Here is an 18286-nt window from a genome sequence, read left to right on the forward strand (position 1 = left end):
CCAGCAATACTTGAGTTCTTGGTAACTGTCTTCCAAAGCTGTAAGATACTTCTCCCATGAGAGGTCAAAAGTAAAGAAAGGGTTTTCACTAATCCATACAGCATCTATAAGTGAATTAGAAAAAAAGTACCTCTTCCTCTGAGTAAATGAAGCTCCATTCCAAGGCACATAGCATGATGAGTGGAGCACAGCTGGATTTCAAGACTACACAGCCCTAAGCCTGGAACCTTCATAGCAACTTCACAACTGCAAGAGGGCAGAGTCATTGGTGCCAACAAGACACAAAGTAACCGTGGCAGTGCTGCCAAGAAGATCTGAAAGGGTCTTTTTTGTATGTTCCTCTGAAATCCTCTGCATGCTGTGAATCAGAACTGACTTGAGAGAAGCAAGATAAAACTGTACTAGATGAAATATAACCTCAGGGTGGGTCATAGGAGGACCCTAGTTGGGTTGCTTGGCAAGCTCTATTGGAAAGGCTGAGAGTTGCCTAGGGAAAGGCAATCAGGTGTCCAACAGTCACTAAACATAATGAAGAGAATCAGATGCTATTTTAAAAGAACAACTGCCCAGAAAACTCTAAGGATCTATGCATATGTATCTATAAATCATTTTATGTAACTTAAATTTTGACTAAACTAACTTCATCTACAAAATGTACGTCAAACATAATCATTTCTTACCATCTTTACTAACATTTCTGTATTTTAAGCCATCATCACCTTTTGGCAGAACTGTTATAATAGCTTCCTGATTGGTCTTCCTCCTTCCTTCTTGCCACCTTAGAATCAAGTCCCCATTTATCTAGATTAATAAAAAACCCATCATTCCCTGCTATAAAACCCCCTTGTGAAGGATTTTTCAATAGGCTTTTCAATAGCAGAAGGAATCACAATTGCATTTCAAGTGTTTATGCCAACACTTGTCCAAGTTGGGTTAATGCCCCAAGGGGTAAACTCTGACCAACAAGAAACAAGCAATGGGACTCTTCTAAGAGGTGGTAGTTTCATAGTAGAAGATGTACCATGTGACAAGACAACCAGCTCAGTTTTCCTGCAAGGTTAAGGTCTACTTGGTAGCATCTTTCCTCCTTTCTTGCCTCATTATTGTTTTCTTTCATTCTTGCTGCTCTGGGTTTGTACCACTCAATAATACCTTACCTCCAGCTGCTTTCTGAGGACACAGGGCCCAAGCCCTACAAAGCAGCTAAAATGACCTTTTCTGCAGTCCTATCACACACAAAACTGCTTTACCACACTTCAGATTCTGAAGTCAGACATATAATAGTTGTACATTCTTAGACAAAGGTATTTCACGTCTCTTAGGCTTATTTTATTTATACATAAAATATGAAGTATAATAAAACTTACTGAAATTAATCAATGTAATATAAATGATGCCAGGTACATTATTTATATTAGTATTTCCAGTGCTTAATATGTCATCTACTACACTGTAGGTATGCCTAATGCCTACAATGTTTACAATAGTACATTTTCTCTATATTTAAAAAATTACAACTAAGTAGCAAAGTTTGAAAGATCTATAAGGTCTCAATACTAATGGCCAGTAATCTGTAAAAACACATTAAATCTATACATGAATGCTCTGTGAAAAATGCCCCTTTATTGCAAATAATTCACTTTACCTGGGTTTTTGCCTCTCCAACTTATCAGGAAAAACAATTAAGTCCAAAGTACAGATGTAGCCAGCTTTAGGCACAATATATTCCTGAGAGGATGCACACAAATCAAATTTCTGTAAATCAAACCATATTTCACAAGCACTAGGGGAAAATCACCCTTTAAAATGACTTCAACAAATAATGCTATAGTAAACTGTTACTGTAAAATGAAGGTTTCTTCATAGCCAGTGATTCTGTTGACTTATAATTTCATTAGGTTTTCATAAGAAAGGAAATACAGCAATCAGCATATGGCAACATAAGCTCCCTCCCACCCCACATGAAGTCCCATGCTTGCTCAGGACTCTACAAGCAAGAAGATCATCACCAGAACTGAACGTAGCCAATGCTATGCCTGGAGTCTGTGAAACTGTGAGCTAAATAAACCTTTGTTGTTATAAAGTTAAAAAAATTTATGGCAACAGTATAGATTGTCACAGCTATGATGTTACTTTGTCTGACAAAGCAAGAACAGCAAATAGAAACAAAATATTCCTATACAACCAGTGTTCAAAAGGAAGATTCCAGTTAATAAAATCATCATAAGCACTTATATTATTGCAAGCTTTTGTGGATATATATATGGATATGGATAGTATTCATGCATAAAACTCACAGGAAAAAATATGCATCAGAATCATGATATCTCTGTGGTGGCTTAACAGGTAACTTTCATTTTTAAAGTTTCTCTTATGTTTTCCTTTATTTTAAAAAATTTTTCAGGCACATGCATTACTGTTTTGGGTCTCACAAATGGACTTCCAAAAAGGAATCATTTGTTTCTGACACTTTGGGATTTGGCAAAAAGTTGGGAAAATCACCACGTTTCACACTGGTAAAGCCCTTTCACAGAAAATATTTCTTGTATTATCTGGATTAGACTTGAAGAAAACAATATTAATATTGCTGGCAATCAGTTTTACCATCTCTAATTTTCCTGATGATCAAGCCACATTCCTACATCTCTGATTACACTGACGGTATACGGGTATTGTTCTACTTCCTATAAATGTAAAAGGTAAACACTGTGCCTTCAAGGGCAGTTATGCAATGCTCCTAGACAAAATTCCAAAAGTCTACATCTCTTACAAGAAGATGCCCAATTGTCTAGGCAAATGTTGGCAACCTTGAGGAGTGTTCCTCACACTGGGAGTCTGTGCCTTTGGCAGCCACTGCAACAGACTGAATCTCAATTAGAGGCTTATCATATTGGTACGGAATGGTTTGTGCAGCCTACTAATTGGAAAACCTGCCTTTCTAGTAAATACTCCACTTTGTGGGTTTTGTTTTGTTTGTGGGAGTTGTGGGTAAGGAGTTAAGAAGGATTGAACTCAGGGGCACTTAACCACTTGAGCCACATCCCCAGCCCTACTTTGCATTTTATTTAGAGACAGGGTCTCACTGAGATGCTTATGCCTCACTGTTGCTGAGGCTGGCTTTGAACTCGTGATCCTCCTGCCTCAGATCTCCCGAGCTGCTGGGATCACAGGCACGCGCCACCACACCCCACCACTCTGTGGGTTTAAGACCTAGCTTCTTTTCTCCTCCCCTCCCTTTTGCCAAGCATTTTTGTAAAGCCACATGTCAAGCGCCTATGAATCATAGGTTATTGTCCTTTACTCTAGAAGACACAATGACATAGGAGAAACAAAAATAAGGGTTTCTCCAAGGAATCATGAAAAAGACATGAACATTTCCTTTCTTAAATCTAAGAAGTACACTAGGTACTGCTCACAGTCTTTATAGAGTTCTAAGTCAAATGGTTTCTGGACAGTGTTATACTGAAAAAAAAAAGTGACTCAATATTTAGACTTCTATTTAATGTTTTGGCTTGATTTTTCAACTTTTGATAGAATATATTGGTACCACTCACTCAACATATGATATACAGAATCTGCAACATCCAAAAAGAGATACATTAAGATACTAAGAAAGAGTTGGTCTGCTTCTAGATCAATATTACTAATCAGTAGGGAAATGCAAAGCAAAACCACAAAGGAATACCACTTCACACCCATCAGGAAGAACTATCATTTTAAAAAATGAAAATCCTAAGTGAAGACATAAACAAATTGGAACTCTTGTGCATTGCTGATATGAGCGTAAAATGATACTGTCTCTATGGAAGAGTTTGATGGTTCCTCAAAAAGTTAAACATAGAATTACCCTATAATACACCCAAATTAACTGAAATCAGGGACTCAGATAACTTGTATGCTAATGCTCACTGCTGAATTACCACAATAAGTAAAATGTGGAAACAATCTATCAACAAATGAGTAGATAAAGAAAATAAAGTACACACATACAATGAAATGTTATGCAGACTTAAAAAGGAATAAAATTCTGACACATTACAACTTGGTTGAACCTTAAAGACATTATATTAAACGAAATAAGCCAAACATAAATTAATAAATATTGTTATGATTCCACTTATAAGAGATATTAGGTCAGGTAAATTCATAGAATCCAAAGGTATTACAGAGGTTATCGGGGATGAGAAAATACAGGAAGTCAAAACTTAATGAGTATAGATCTTTTGTTGGGGATGACAAAAAGGTTCTGAAAATGTGTAATGTGATGAATATTGTATACACTTATGCCATGTTAAATGGTTAAAATGGCAAATTTAAAAAAAAGATAACTGACTTTAAACAAAAGTAATAATAACCTAGGGTAGGCTTACAACATACAAAAAAAGTAAAATGTATAAAAATAGCAGCATCAAGATAGGAAGAAGAAAAAGGAAGCAAAATATTAAGTTCTTATCCTTTAAGTGGCACACCAAAATATCACTCAAGGGTAGACTGTGATAAGTTAAAGTTATACCTTACTGCACACAAAAAAAGACTTAAGTCTAATAAACCAACAAAAGAGATAAAATGAAGCCATAAAACATCAAGAATCAAAATATAGCCTGATCCAAGAATTTATTCCCTAGAGAAATTCCTTGATAAAATGCAATATATATTTTTTTTATCATCTAGTGAAAGGTTTATTAAAACTTAATCAGAAGTACAATTAAATCAATGAAAGTAAATGGCAAAAGCACTCACTGCCCAGACTGGTGAGGTAAAACCCAGAATCGCAGCCTTAGCTCCATCAGCAACATACGGAATGATATTTTCTCCTAGACGTGTATCTCTAAACAAGGCTCTGAGGATATTCAAAGCATGAACCTAGGACAAAAAGTTCAAAATTAGCTGTGGGTTTCTAACTATGGTGATTCTAAATCTGTATATAAAATTACAAAAGAAAGTAATAATATGCAAATGAAACAGTAGATTTAATAAAATAATAATTGATAAAAATAATTTTTAGACATTAGTAAGAACAATGTAATAAAAAAACTTGATCCAATGAACCTATGAGGAATCCTGAATCTAACAAACACATTCTTTTCAAGGAACATTTATTTTTTAAAATGACCTCAAACTTAGTCACAATAAAATACCAAATAATTATTATCTTATAGATTATGCTGTCATCACACTGGAAGTGAGTTATAGTTTTTCAAAAACAATTCTAAAATGGAACTACCATATGACCCAGCTATCCCCCTATCCTTCAGTATATATCCAAAAGATCTAAAATTAGCATGCTACAGTGACACAGTCACATCAATCAATGTTTATAGCAGCATACTTCACATAGTCAAGCTATGGAACCAACCTAGGTGTCCTTCAACAGATGAATGGATTAAAAAAAGTAGTATATACAAACAATGGAATATTACTCAGCCATAAAGAAGAATGAAATTATGATATTTGCTGGTAAATGGATGGAACTGGAGACCATCATGCTAAGTGAAATATGCCAGATCCAGAAAGTCAAAGGCTGAATGTTTTCTATGATAGTCAGAAACTAGTCCAAAATAAGGGGGTGGAGGGAGGGGGGAGTCAAAAAAGAGCGGGGAGGGAACTCCATCTAAATAGAAGAAGGATCAATGGAGTTGAGGAAGGGGACTGAGGATAGGGAAGAGGGACAGGATAAGGAAAATACAGTAGAAAGAATCTGACCTAGCTTTACTATGTCTACATATGAATAAATATACCACAGTGAAACTCACCTTTACGTATACCCACAAGGCACTATTTAAAAAAAAAAAAAAAAACTGTAACTAAATAGCAGAAAGATCAGTAGAGTAGAGGGAAGAGAATACGGTGAGGGAGACAGGAAGGGAAAATGGAAATACCGGGAACTGAATTTTTACTTATACATTACATTATATTCCATGTTTTTATAATTATGTCAAAATGAATCCAAATGTTATGTATAATTAAAAAGAACTAATAAAATTTTAAATAATTCTAAAATTGACACATTTAAAACACTGGTCAAAGAAAATTTTTAAACATATTTAGAGCTGAACAATAATGAAGTTGCTACATATCAAAACTTATAGGCTGCACCTTAAGTGAAGCTAAAAAACAAACAAACAAACAAACAAAAACAGAAAGAAAGGAAGAAATGCATGCTTTAAATGTGTACTTTAAATGGTCTGTTTAAAAAAAAAGACCAAAATTGGATGTGCTAAGTCCACTTACAATGACAATTATAATTTTTTACAATAAACTCAAAATAGAGAATGGAAATAAAAAGAACAATAGAAATTTCTTTTAAACAGCACAGATACAATTAAGGGCAAACAAAACCAAAAGCTGATTCTCTGTAACAAACCTCTGAGAAGATTAACCAAGAGAAGGCACAAACACAATATTATGACTACCAACGAGGACCTGACCGCAGACAAAGTCGAGAATAAAGCAAAAAACAAAACCAAGACTAATCTTATACTAATCAGTAAAAATAATAATATCATACATACTATATATTACATATTATATATAAAAATAAAAAATCTCCTAAAAATAGAATTTATTAAAACAAATAACTGAATACCTAAATACTACCATTAAATAAATAAAATCAATAATTAAAATCCTCCCAGACTTAATTTTAAAAAATCAAATAAATTAACTACAGTAACAAAAAAAAAGTATACCCGATTTTACAAATGAATTCTATAAATATTGAAAGAATAGAAAATTGCCATTTTATAAGCAATCAAGAGAAGACTCACAAATTTGAGTCTAACATATCCTGACTATCAAAACAAGGTATAAATAATTACTTTGGTAAAATGATAGTATCTTTTTTATTTCTAATTTTTTCTTTGTTCTTTTTAGTTATACATGACAATAGAATGTGTTTTGACACACCATACATACATGGAGTATAAGATCCCATTTTTGTAGTTGCACATGACATGGAGTTACACAGTTTCCTGTATTCATATATGAACACAGGAAAGTTATGTCCAATTTATTCTACTGTCTTTCCCATTCCCAACTCCACTCCCTTCCCACCACTCCTCCCTGTCCAATGCAGTGAACATCCACTCCTCCCTCCCTCCGGCAAGCCTACTGTGAGTTAGCATCTCCATATCAGAGAGAACAGGTCAGACTTTGGCTTTTGGGGATTGGCTTATTTCACTGAAAATGATAGTTTCCAGTTCCACCCATTTACCAACAAATGCCACAATTTCATTCTTCTTTATGGCTGAGTAACATTCCACTATGTATATGTACCACATTTTCTTTATCCATTCATCTGTTGAAGGGCACCTATGTTGGTTCCATAGCTTAGCTATTGTGAATTGAGCTGCTATAAACATTGATATGGCCACGGCACTATTAGTATGCTAATTTTAAGTCATTTAGTATATGCTGAGGAGTGGGATAACAGGGTCAAATGGTGGTTCCATTCCAAGTTTTCTGAGGAATCTCCAAACTGCTTTCCAGAGCAGTTGCACCAATTTGCAGTCCCAGCAGCATTGTATGAGTGTAAATGGTAGTATCTATTAAAGCTGAATATATATGCATATTCAACAAAAATATACATATGTTCACCACTAAGCATATATGAAAACATATAAAAATGTTCATCAAGAATAGAATGGATAAGCTAAATGCAGTGGCCCACACCTGTAATCCCAGAGGCTCGGGAGATTGAGGCAGGAGGATCGCAAGTTCAAAGCCAGCCTCAGCAAAAGCAAGGGACCAAGAATCCAGTGAGACCCTATAGCTAAATAAAACACAAAATAGGGCTGGGGATGTGGCTTAGCAGCCAAGTGCCCCTGAGTTCAATCCCCGGTACCCGCCCCCCCACACGCAAAAAAAAAGAACAGAATGGATAAATTTTATACTATTAAATAGTAACAAGAATGAATAAATCATAGTATTTATGGATGAATGTCATAAACCTAATTTGAGCAAAAAAACCCTATCAAAAGTATGGTTTATAATATAGGATTTCATTTTTATAACATTAAAGTAAAAGGTAAAACTAAAGTGTTAGAAATTAGGATCTTGGTTACTGTCAGGGAAAGAGTGCTGATTAGAAGAGAACATGAAGGGGCCTTGGTGTCCTAGAAAAGTTTTGCTTCTTTCTTGTTACACAAATGTGATCACTTTGTGAAGCTGTAATGACTTGCACACTGTATATTATAATTAAATCTAAAAATGCATATAAAATATGACAGGGACAGCATGAGAAAGGAAGAACATAAGCCAATCTCAATTATGAACCCAGTGAGAAGCATAAATGTATATCCTTTCTAAAGAAAATTTAATAATGTATAAAAACATGTCAAAGTTGAGTTCATTCTCAGTATGCAAATATATTATATTTAAAAATCAGCATAAGTGCTGGGAATGTAGTTCATTGGTAGAGCACTTGCCTAGCGTGTGCAAGGCCCTTCAATCCCCAGCATTGAAAACTACAACAAAAAGAATAACATGTAATTCATGATATTTGAAAATTCTAGGGAAAAACAAAACGTATTTATCTCAAATGATGCAGGAAAGCACTCAAGAATTGTTTGGTTTTTTTTTTAATCAGATAAAGGACAGATTGAAAATTTCAACAAATAACAACAACATAAAGATGCCTGCTATCTCTATTTCTAGCAAAATTGTGCTACAGGTTCCAGCAGCAAAATAAGATAAGGAAAACTTTTAAAAGACTAAGCATTAGAAAGCTAACAAACTTAGGATTACCTACTAGCGACACGATTATCTATAAAGAAAATCCCAAGAATTTATAGACAAGTCATTAGTTGTATTATAGCAGTTCAGGTAAGTTGCTAAACATAAGCACAACAAACACCAAAAAATCAATTTCATTCTCACAGAGCAACAACAGATAAAATAAAATTTTGAAATAACATTTATAAGAAAAATATATAGAAATAAATCTCACAAAAGGTCCGTAAGACTTTTATGAGGAAAAAATATGCATTCCTACCCACAAGGTGTGAGAATTTCTGTTGCTTACCAGCACCTTGGTATTATCAGACCTTTACAGTTTTTACTTTTCTGAATGAAATGGTGTTTACTAGTTTTGTTTTGCATTTCTTTGATTATTAGTTAGCTTTAACATCTTTTCATATATTTACTAATCTTGTGAATTCTGTGAATTACCTGTTCCAGAGATTTTGCCTACTTTTAATTATTTGCCATCTTTTGTAATACTTGTTGTTTTAAATATTTTTATTAGTTATTGATGGACCTTTATTTATTTATTTGCTTATACGTGGTGCCAAGAATCGAACCCAGTGCCTCAGACATGCTAGGCAAGCACTCTACCACTGAGCCACAACCCCAGCCCAAGACTTGTTGTTTTAAAAATATTTTCCTGATACTAATTCCTTTTTGGTTATTTGAATTACACATATATTTTCCTCATTGAGGGCTTCTCTTATTTTGCTTATGGTTTCGATTATTGTAGAGAAGTTTTAAAATTTAATTAAGTGGCATATGTCAGCTTTTTCCTTTATGGTTTGTGCATTTGGAACTTATTTAAGAAATCCTTGCATACCCCAAGGTCGGAAAGATATTTTATATTTTCTTTTAAAAGTCTTATTAAAGTTTTGCTTGTCATACTTCTTTCTTTATGTTACCTGTAATTTGATTTTTATATAAAATATGAAAATAATTTTGTTTTCCATTTAGAAAAATAATATATAAGCATTTTTGATACAATTTGTTATTTCTTCCTCATTTATACTGATTTGTAACATTACTTCTATCATGTACTGTTTGCATACACAGGCAATTGTTTCTGTCCATTTCATTGATCTGCTGGTCTATCACTGGACTAAACTGATGATTTTAATTACTATACTTTATAATAATTTATAATATCATATAGGATGAATCTCATTTTTTTCCCCAGAATTATCTTGACTATATTCATCCCATTACATTTCCATCTAAATTTTGGAATCACTTTGTTAAGTTCAACAAAATGTCCTCTTGGAATTTTTGTTGGAATTTAAAGTGAAAAATTGGCTTCTTAGGGAAAATGACTTCTTTTTTTGATATTGAATCTTCCATGAGGTATGGGAATGTAGGTCAGGAGAGTGGCTTGCCTAGCATGCAATGGGGCCTTGGATTCTATTCCCCTGAACCTCCCCCCCCCCCCCCGCCGCACCCCTGCAAGAATGACAATGATATGGCTTATTTCTCTATTTATACAGATCTTCCTTAATACTTTTTGGTTTTTTGAAAAATGATATTTCAAGCCAGGTGCAGTGGCACATGTCTCTAGTTCCAGCAACTCAGGAGGCTGAGGCAGGAGGATGGCTTGAGCCTAGGAGTTTAGAGATAACCTGGGCAACACAGTAAGGCTGGGGTTGTGGCTCAGTGGTAGAGTGCTTGTCTAGTATGTGTGAGGCACTGGGTTCGATTCTCAGCACCATGTATAAGCAAATAAATAAATAAAGGTCCATCAATAACTAATAAAAATATTTAAAACAATAAGTATTACAAAAGATGGCAAATAATTAAAAGTAGGCAAAATCTCTGGAACAGGTAATTCACAGAATTCACAAGATTAGTAAATATATGAAAAGATGTTAAAGCTAACTAATAATCAAAGAAATGCAAAACAAAACTAGTAAACACCATTTCATTCAGAAAAGTAAAAACTGTAAAGGTCTGATAATACCAAGGTGCTGGTAAGCAACAGAAATTCTCATACTTTGTGGGTAGGAATGTAAATTCCATCAAACACTTTTTTTGACAATGACAGCATCGAAGTTGAATACGTACATATCCTATAACCCTGCAATTCTAATTCTAGGTACACAACCTGTGGCAACACACTATGTGTAAGTAGAAACAAAAGAATGTTTGCACTTGGTTTATAATAGAAGAAAACTGGAAACAATGCAAATAGTGTCCATTCAAAGAAGGTATGAATTGGAATAAGATGCTGAAACACTTTTCAGGAATGAAAATAAGTGAAGTTTACTAATCTTAAAAAATAATGTTGACTGAAAAAACCCAAACTATAAAAAAGATGTGTAGATAATGCCATTTGGGTAAAAGATTTTAACAATCTAGCAAAAATGCATGGGAATGATAAATACTAATTTGGGTTAGTGATCACAACTGAAAGGGAAGAAAAAGGAATGAGATGGGGAGAAATCCACGTATATACTTGTAAAAATTTTTTTAGAATTTTTTTTTATTTTTTTGGTACTGGGAATAGAACCCAGTAGGCAAGTGCTCTACCATTGAGTTATATCCCCAGCCCTGCAACTGTTTCTGTAATATTTAATTTCTTATACTGAATTGGTTTCATAGATGTCCATTATTCACAGCATAAAAAAGCTTATTTTATGCTGACATATTTTGGAAATACATAGTAAAAATAATAACTAAGCCATGGGAGGGGAGAAAGAAAGAAAATTCTCAACTAAAGCCTAGAAGACAAATCACAGACTAAATTTTAAAATTTCACTAATTTCCTAAAAACAATTAAACTGCCATTAATCACCTTGAAATAGAGGACAGCAATAATCATACAGAACAACTTAAAGGAAAACCCCTTTATTTTTTTTTTATTTTCCTCTAATTATGTTATATGCTTTTTTAAAATATTTTGTTTTAATTAGTCAAACTCGACAGTAGTATGCACTTAAATACTTTGATACATCATACATAGATGGGATATAATTTCTCATTTTTCTGAATGTACATATTGTAGAATCACATTGGTCATACAGTCACATATATACATACAGTAATAATGTCTGTTTCATTCCACTATCTTTCTTATCCCCCATCCTCTGTCTTCCCCTCCTTTCACTTCCCTCTACCTAATCTAAGGTAATGCTATTCTTTTTGTGTGTGTGTGTGTGTTATAATTCTTAATACACATACATACCACAATTTTTAATATCTGTTTGTATATAAAATATGTTGACACCCAATTCAAGTCTTCATACATGTACTTTATAAAATGATGTCCATCATATTCTACCATCCTTGCTAATCCCCTGCCCCCTCCCTTTCCCTCCCACCCCTCTTCCCTATCTAGAATTCATCTATTCCTCCCATGCTCCCCCGCCCCAATCCCACTATGAGTCAACCTCCTTATATCAGAGAAAACATTTGGTATTTGTTTTTTGGGGATTGGCTGACTTCACTTAGCATTATCTTCTCCAACGCCATCCATTTACCTGCAAATGCCATGGTTTTGTTCTTTTTTAGTGCTGAGTAAAATTCCATTGTGTATATGCCACATTTAAACCCCTTTATTTTTAGATGTTCTTACAAAACTAGGAATTTTAAAAGTGATAGTATAAGAAAGTATAAACAATTATATTTTTCACATTTCATTGGAAAACATCTTGAAACGATAATTTTTGAAAGGTCTTAATTAACACGTTAAATTTTTAAACAAAGTATCTTACAGTCATTGGTCACTATGTACCACATGTTAATAAACACTGTGTTTTTCCCCTAGCCCAACTACATTCTGACCCATGGCTTCCTTTTAACACCTCCCATGGGTTCTAAAATAGAAACATAAAAACTTACTGTACTTGATCATAAACTTTAGCTCTCATTATATTCCCTGACTGAGCATGGGCCTCCTGCAGTTGGGTAGAAACATCCAACTTTGAAGCATTTACTAAGAAAGTATAGATTACAAGGGTCAAGAATTATAAATTACTACCTAGCATTACAGTGGAGTTGTGAGGAATGTTTAACACAAGTTCAGACACAGAGGAAGTGACTAAAAAGGGCAAAATATTAGTTAAAATTAAAAAGTCAGATATTACATTTTAGGGAAAGATTCAACTACTTAGTTTCAAAATGTACATTAACTCAAATAAACAACATGAATTCTAAAGTAATTGTATATCCACTTTCCAATTTGTAGATGCAATAGTAATTTTAAAAAATATCTTATATCAGTTCTATGTTTACACCAGAGTTTAAAAATAGTTTTTTTGTTGTTGTTGTTGTTTGTTTGGTTTGGTTTGGTTTGGTTTGGGTTTTTTAATAGTACTAGGGATTTAACCCAGGGGCCCTCTATCATGAGCTAAATTCCCAGCCCTGTTTTGTTTTGTTTTGTTTTTCTTTCTAACTTTGAGACAGGGTCTCACTAAACAGCCTAGGCTGGCCTCAAACTTGCGTTCCTCCTGCCTCAGCCTCCTGATTGCTGAAGATCACAGGCCCGTGACACTACAACAGGCTAAAAATATTTTGACCTACATATCAACTAAAGTAACAGCTTATTTTATGGACAGGAAAGACAGGAAAACAAAATCCAAACTTCAAATGCCTGAGTTCTTTATTTTTATCAGATACTTTTAGAAAATAAATATGTAGCAAAGATTTTAAAATCACTGCCCTCCTAGCAGGGTTTATTTATTTTCATTATTACCTGAGGAACTGTGCTTTGTGAGTCACAAGCAGGCCCAGCCAAGGAGATTAATTCTTTCATTGTTATTTTCAACAAATCCATTTTGCCTTTCTTCGGTTCAGATGCCAACAATGCCTATTAAAAAAATTAAAATGCAGCTATTAATGAGCTCTTATTTTACATACAGCAATTTCTTGCTTTCGTGCATCAATAATCAATTCCCATATTCAAAATTCTCTTAAAAACATACAGCTATTTTTTTTCCCCAGTACTGGGTTAGAACCCAGGGCATTTTACCCAAAGCTGCATGCCCAGATCTTTTTATTTATTCTGAGACAGGGTCTTACTAAATTGCCCAGGCTGGCCTTGAAATTGTGATCCTCCTGCCTTAGCTTCCTCCAAGTCACTGGGATTACAGCACACCCAGCTCTTTCTAACTACTCCAGTCCTTAAGAGCCACAATTAGGTGGCAAGAATCAGATACAATAAGCAAGTCACTTTGGGTAACAAATTTATCCAACAAAAAATTCTCTTCGGTTGATTCAACAACAAAACAATAAACCCTCTGGTTTAGAGTTCTTGTAAGGAATTTGAGGCTTCCTAGAGATTGATCAACTTCTTAATTTTTCATAGAAGACTCTATTCCTGGAAGACTAATCAAATCATTGTATTTGAAACTCCCTGGGACAAGAAGGAACACTGCGAATTCTAAAGGGATCTCATATTTGAATTTTGCAGGAGCTGCTTATTCACTTTGTAACAAACACTTCACCAAAATCCAAGAAACATTAAAAAAGGAATATCAATCCACTTGAGGCAGTAAAAAGGAATGAAGTGCTGATCCATGTGACAACACAGATAAACCTTGAAACATAATGCTAACTGAAAGAAGCCAGACACAAAGATGTCATATTGTATGATTCCATTTACATGAAATGTCCAGAACAGACCAATCTGTTGAGACAGAAGGTAGATTAGTGGTTGCCTAGGGCTAGGAGCAGCAGCGGTAGAGGGAAATGGGGAACAACTGCTAATGGGTTTGGAGGTCTTTTCAGGTGATATTCTAAAATTAGATTGGGCTAATGGTTTACAGTTCTGCAAATATACTAAAAATCATTAACTCACACTTGAAATGTACGAATTGTATCATAAGTGAATTATATCTCCCCAAAGCTATTAAAGAAATATCACTTAGTCATTTTCTCAGATTCCCTTCTTCCATATCTACTTTTCTTAAATTATGTAGCCTCTGGCTCCCCAGAGCAAAAGTTTTAAGCTAATCAACATTTTCTAAGCATTTATAAGCCAGAAAAGAGGAAAATCTAAAATATGCAAGTTTATTTTTATTTTAATTTTTGGGAGTGATGAGGATGAAACCCAGGACCTTGGCCCTAATGTTAGGTAAGCACTCTACCACTAAGCTACACCCCCAGCCCTGAAACTCTAGAACAGAGGGGGACACCCTGGTTTGAACCTATTACTGGAGGAGATCCCTGAGAGAGGGACTTTGACTCAAGACAAGTGAGGTCCTTGGCACTTACACATGAAGAAAAGAATTGCAGCACACATCAGCCAGAGACACAGGAAGAGATTATTTGGGAAAGCAGAAACATATTCAAGAGAGAATGCAGGCTATCTCAAGAGTGAGAAGCTTTGGGCTGGGGTTGTGGCTCAGCGGTTCAGCGCTCGCCCCACACATGAAAGGCCCTGGGTTCGATCCTCAGCACCACATAAATAAATAAAATAGAGATATTGTGTTCAAATACAACTAAGAAAATAAAAAAAGAGTGAGAAGCTTTGCAGACAAAGCAAAAAATACACATTCCAGGGAGAATGTGGGCCATCTCCAGAGGGAGAGACAACCACAAAACAAGTTTAAAAGAAATTTCTCACAGTACACTTATGCTCAGAAAACATATATATTATTTTAATGACTATCAAAAAATTTTATATCTAAACAAAAGTAAACTTATAAACTAAGCAGGTAGTTTTTCTCCATAGCTAACACTAGGCAGAAGTTTTCATCAGAACAAAGAATATAATGTTACTGGTAAGTCCTGCTGAGAGAAACAGAGTATCTTTGAGCATATTTTTCTAATAATTTAGACTTCACTCAACTAAAAAAAAAAAGAAAGCTACACTCAATTACCAAAATATCTTCTTGGAACCACAGCTTTTTTCCCCCAAAGTACTGGGCAAAGTCATGGCACTTTTACTGAGGATGGAGTAGAAAGGTACACCCGCTCAGTGCTCTGTCACCAAGATCAATACTTCATACTAGTTGAAAACCACAGAAAGAAAAAGTACAAAGCACAATATGCAGCATGACCTCACTGTCACCTTAACATTTGTCCTGAAATAGATGAATGATGCATAAATACACAGAGTAGGAAAGAGATACAGTCAAAAGAACCACACAGATTCAAAATGGGTCAGACTGGGGCATTAAAAATAAACTGTGGGTATTCTGATACGCAGCAACCTTTAAAGTATTGTGAAAAAGAACACAGAGCCAACAGTGGCTCTAGTATGTTTTCCTCTGCATTCAGGAACTGTGTGCACACAGACATTTTTGTATCCAGAGGGGATAAGGAGTCAGGTGGTCTGGGCTCACGTTTTGGGGTGTGTTCTGTTTTGTTTTTGAGTTCTTACTATCTCGGCAAGTCACTTAACGCTCCTAAGTCCCAGTTTCTTCACCTAGAACATATAGAATGATAACAGTAGCTATCTCATAGGGTTTGGGGAAAGATTACATGAGGAAATGCACAGGAAATAACCACTAATAAATGTTAGCTACTATTAGGATTATGATCACCTTATGGTCAGTCATTTCATGGAAGAATTCAAAAGAACCTATTAACATTGGTTGCCTATAGAAAGTCTTGAGGGTCCTGAAAAGAGAGGAAAACTATTCTTTTGCAATTTGGAAGGTGGGGCAACACATACTTCCTGGAAGTGAGCAATGCATGTGCCACAGTGATGTCTGTCTACTTAATCCACAGGCGGAAATCTATACCACCTTCTGTTTATATTACAAGATTGACCTCTTGGAGGGTTCATTCCAAGAAAGAGCTGTCACAGAACACACTGTCCACACATTAAAACAAAGCCATAAATGCTATGGTACTAAGGAGACAGAAATGTCCCTTATGCAATAAGCTCACTCACATGTCAAGGAGGTTAGAATACACTATCAAAAAACAAACAGCCAGCTGTGGTCCTACAGATACATACCTGTATGTAGAAGGGAATTCCAGCACTGCGCCTTGTAGCACAGAGTTTAGATGAAGGATCGCTGCTTTTGATTTCCTCCAAAACATTCCATAACCACTGTTCTGGCAGTTTTTGCAAACTCACATTAGGGCACCTGAAAGGTACATATGGAATTATCAGGTGCCAAGAGATAAAAGTGCAAATTAGTCCTATATATTAACCCTGTTAGAAAATAATAAATATCTTTGCAAGGGGGCATTTAAAAAATGCCTCCCTTGTACTGTTCATTTACTCTCTTCTTTACTATGGGTCTTAGGATTTGAAGCTATTGAAGATTCCACATCTTAGAACTACTATGTACCAAGCAAGTGTCTTATCTGTAAACTAAGCTTTAATACATAGTTGTGCCTCCATATTCATAATGTTCAAGAGAAGGTTAACGTAAGACTCAAGATTTCCAACAGAGAATATAATTACAGTTTACTATAATTTATGTTCTATTTTTATAGAGATTACACACAAAGTAAACATGTTTTAAATTCTATTTTCAACTCTCTCAAAATGTGGCTTACCACAAATAAAATTTTCAACACAACCTGTGGTACATTAAGAATCAAAGCTATCTGGGAAGAGGCAAGAACATTTCAAGGTTATTTGAACATTGTATCAGTGGGTTTCTGCCCTTTTACTGTTTTCCTAGAGTACTTAAGAACATTTTTTTGTAATTTTTAAACATATACCCTATCAGATTATATAACATTATCTAAAGAAATAGCATATTCAGTGATAAGTAGACACAATTTTCTTAGAAGTATAATACCTACACATAACTGCAATTAATATGTGAAAATAAACATATAAAAGTCAAAAAAATATACTCTTTTTTAAATTGAGGAAAACAATCTGCAGAAATATGACCGGCTTCCAATTTGTATTGAGAATTAGAAACACGTTTGGGATTTCTTTTTCCCCCTTATTCAACAATAGATTACTTCAGTTCCTATTTTTTTTCTTTTTGTGTTTTTGTTATTCTTGGTTCTAGGGATGAACCCAGAGTACTTTACCACCACTGAGCCATATCCCCACCCCTTTTTAATTTTTCTTTTGAGACAGCATATTACTAAGTTGCTTAGGGCCTTGCTAAATTGCCGAGGCTGGCCTTGAATTTGCAATCCTTCTACCTCAGCCTCCCAAGTCACTATGATTACAGGCATGTGCCACCATGGCCAGCAATAACTTCAGTTTCTGACTAATCATTTGCTCTTGGAGATAGACTGAATGCATTCTGAACCGTAAGATGCAAAATGAGTTTTTGGTGGTCAGGGGCAGAATATTATGGTTTGGATATGAGGTATTCCCCAAACAGCTCATGTGTTAATGCAGTAATGTTTGGAAGTGAAGTGATTCAATTAGTTTATGAAAGCTGTAACATAATCAGTAGATTAGTTCATCTGATGGCTTAATAATCTGAATGGATTACTGGGTGGCAACTAGAGGAAGGTGGGGCAAGGCTTGAGGAATTAAGTCACTAGGGGCATTACATTTGGGAATTACATTTTGTCCGGGGGCTCCTTACATGTTCTCTCTAATTTCTTGCTACCATGAATTGAGCAGCTTTCCTCCACCATTCCCTTCCACCATGATATTCACCTCCCCTCAGGCTCA

The 18286-nt window shown here is 34.9% G+C and overlaps 1 protein-coding gene across 1 annotated transcript in view; it reads right to left on the reverse strand.

Moving 5' to 3' along the window:
* Nucleotides 1-18286, reverse strand: part of Thada (THADA armadillo repeat containing) — a 310445-nt gene that overhangs the window by 223710 nt on the left and 68449 nt on the right. The window contains exons 23-25 of the mRNA XM_027934275.2: nt 16643-16775; nt 13430-13543; nt 4741-4863 (exon numbers count right to left, since the gene is read on the reverse strand). Coding sequence (XP_027790076.2) covers nt 4741-4863; nt 13430-13543; nt 16643-16775 — 370 coding nt within the window. The remainder of the gene's footprint in view (nt 1-4740; nt 4864-13429; nt 13544-16642; nt 16776-18286) is intronic.

This window comes from Marmota flaviventris, chromosome 14 (assembly GCF_047511675.1).
Source record: "Marmota flaviventris isolate mMarFla1 chromosome 14, mMarFla1.hap1, whole genome shotgun sequence".
Lineage (NCBI taxonomy): Eukaryota > Metazoa > Chordata > Mammalia > Rodentia > Sciuridae > Marmota > Marmota flaviventris.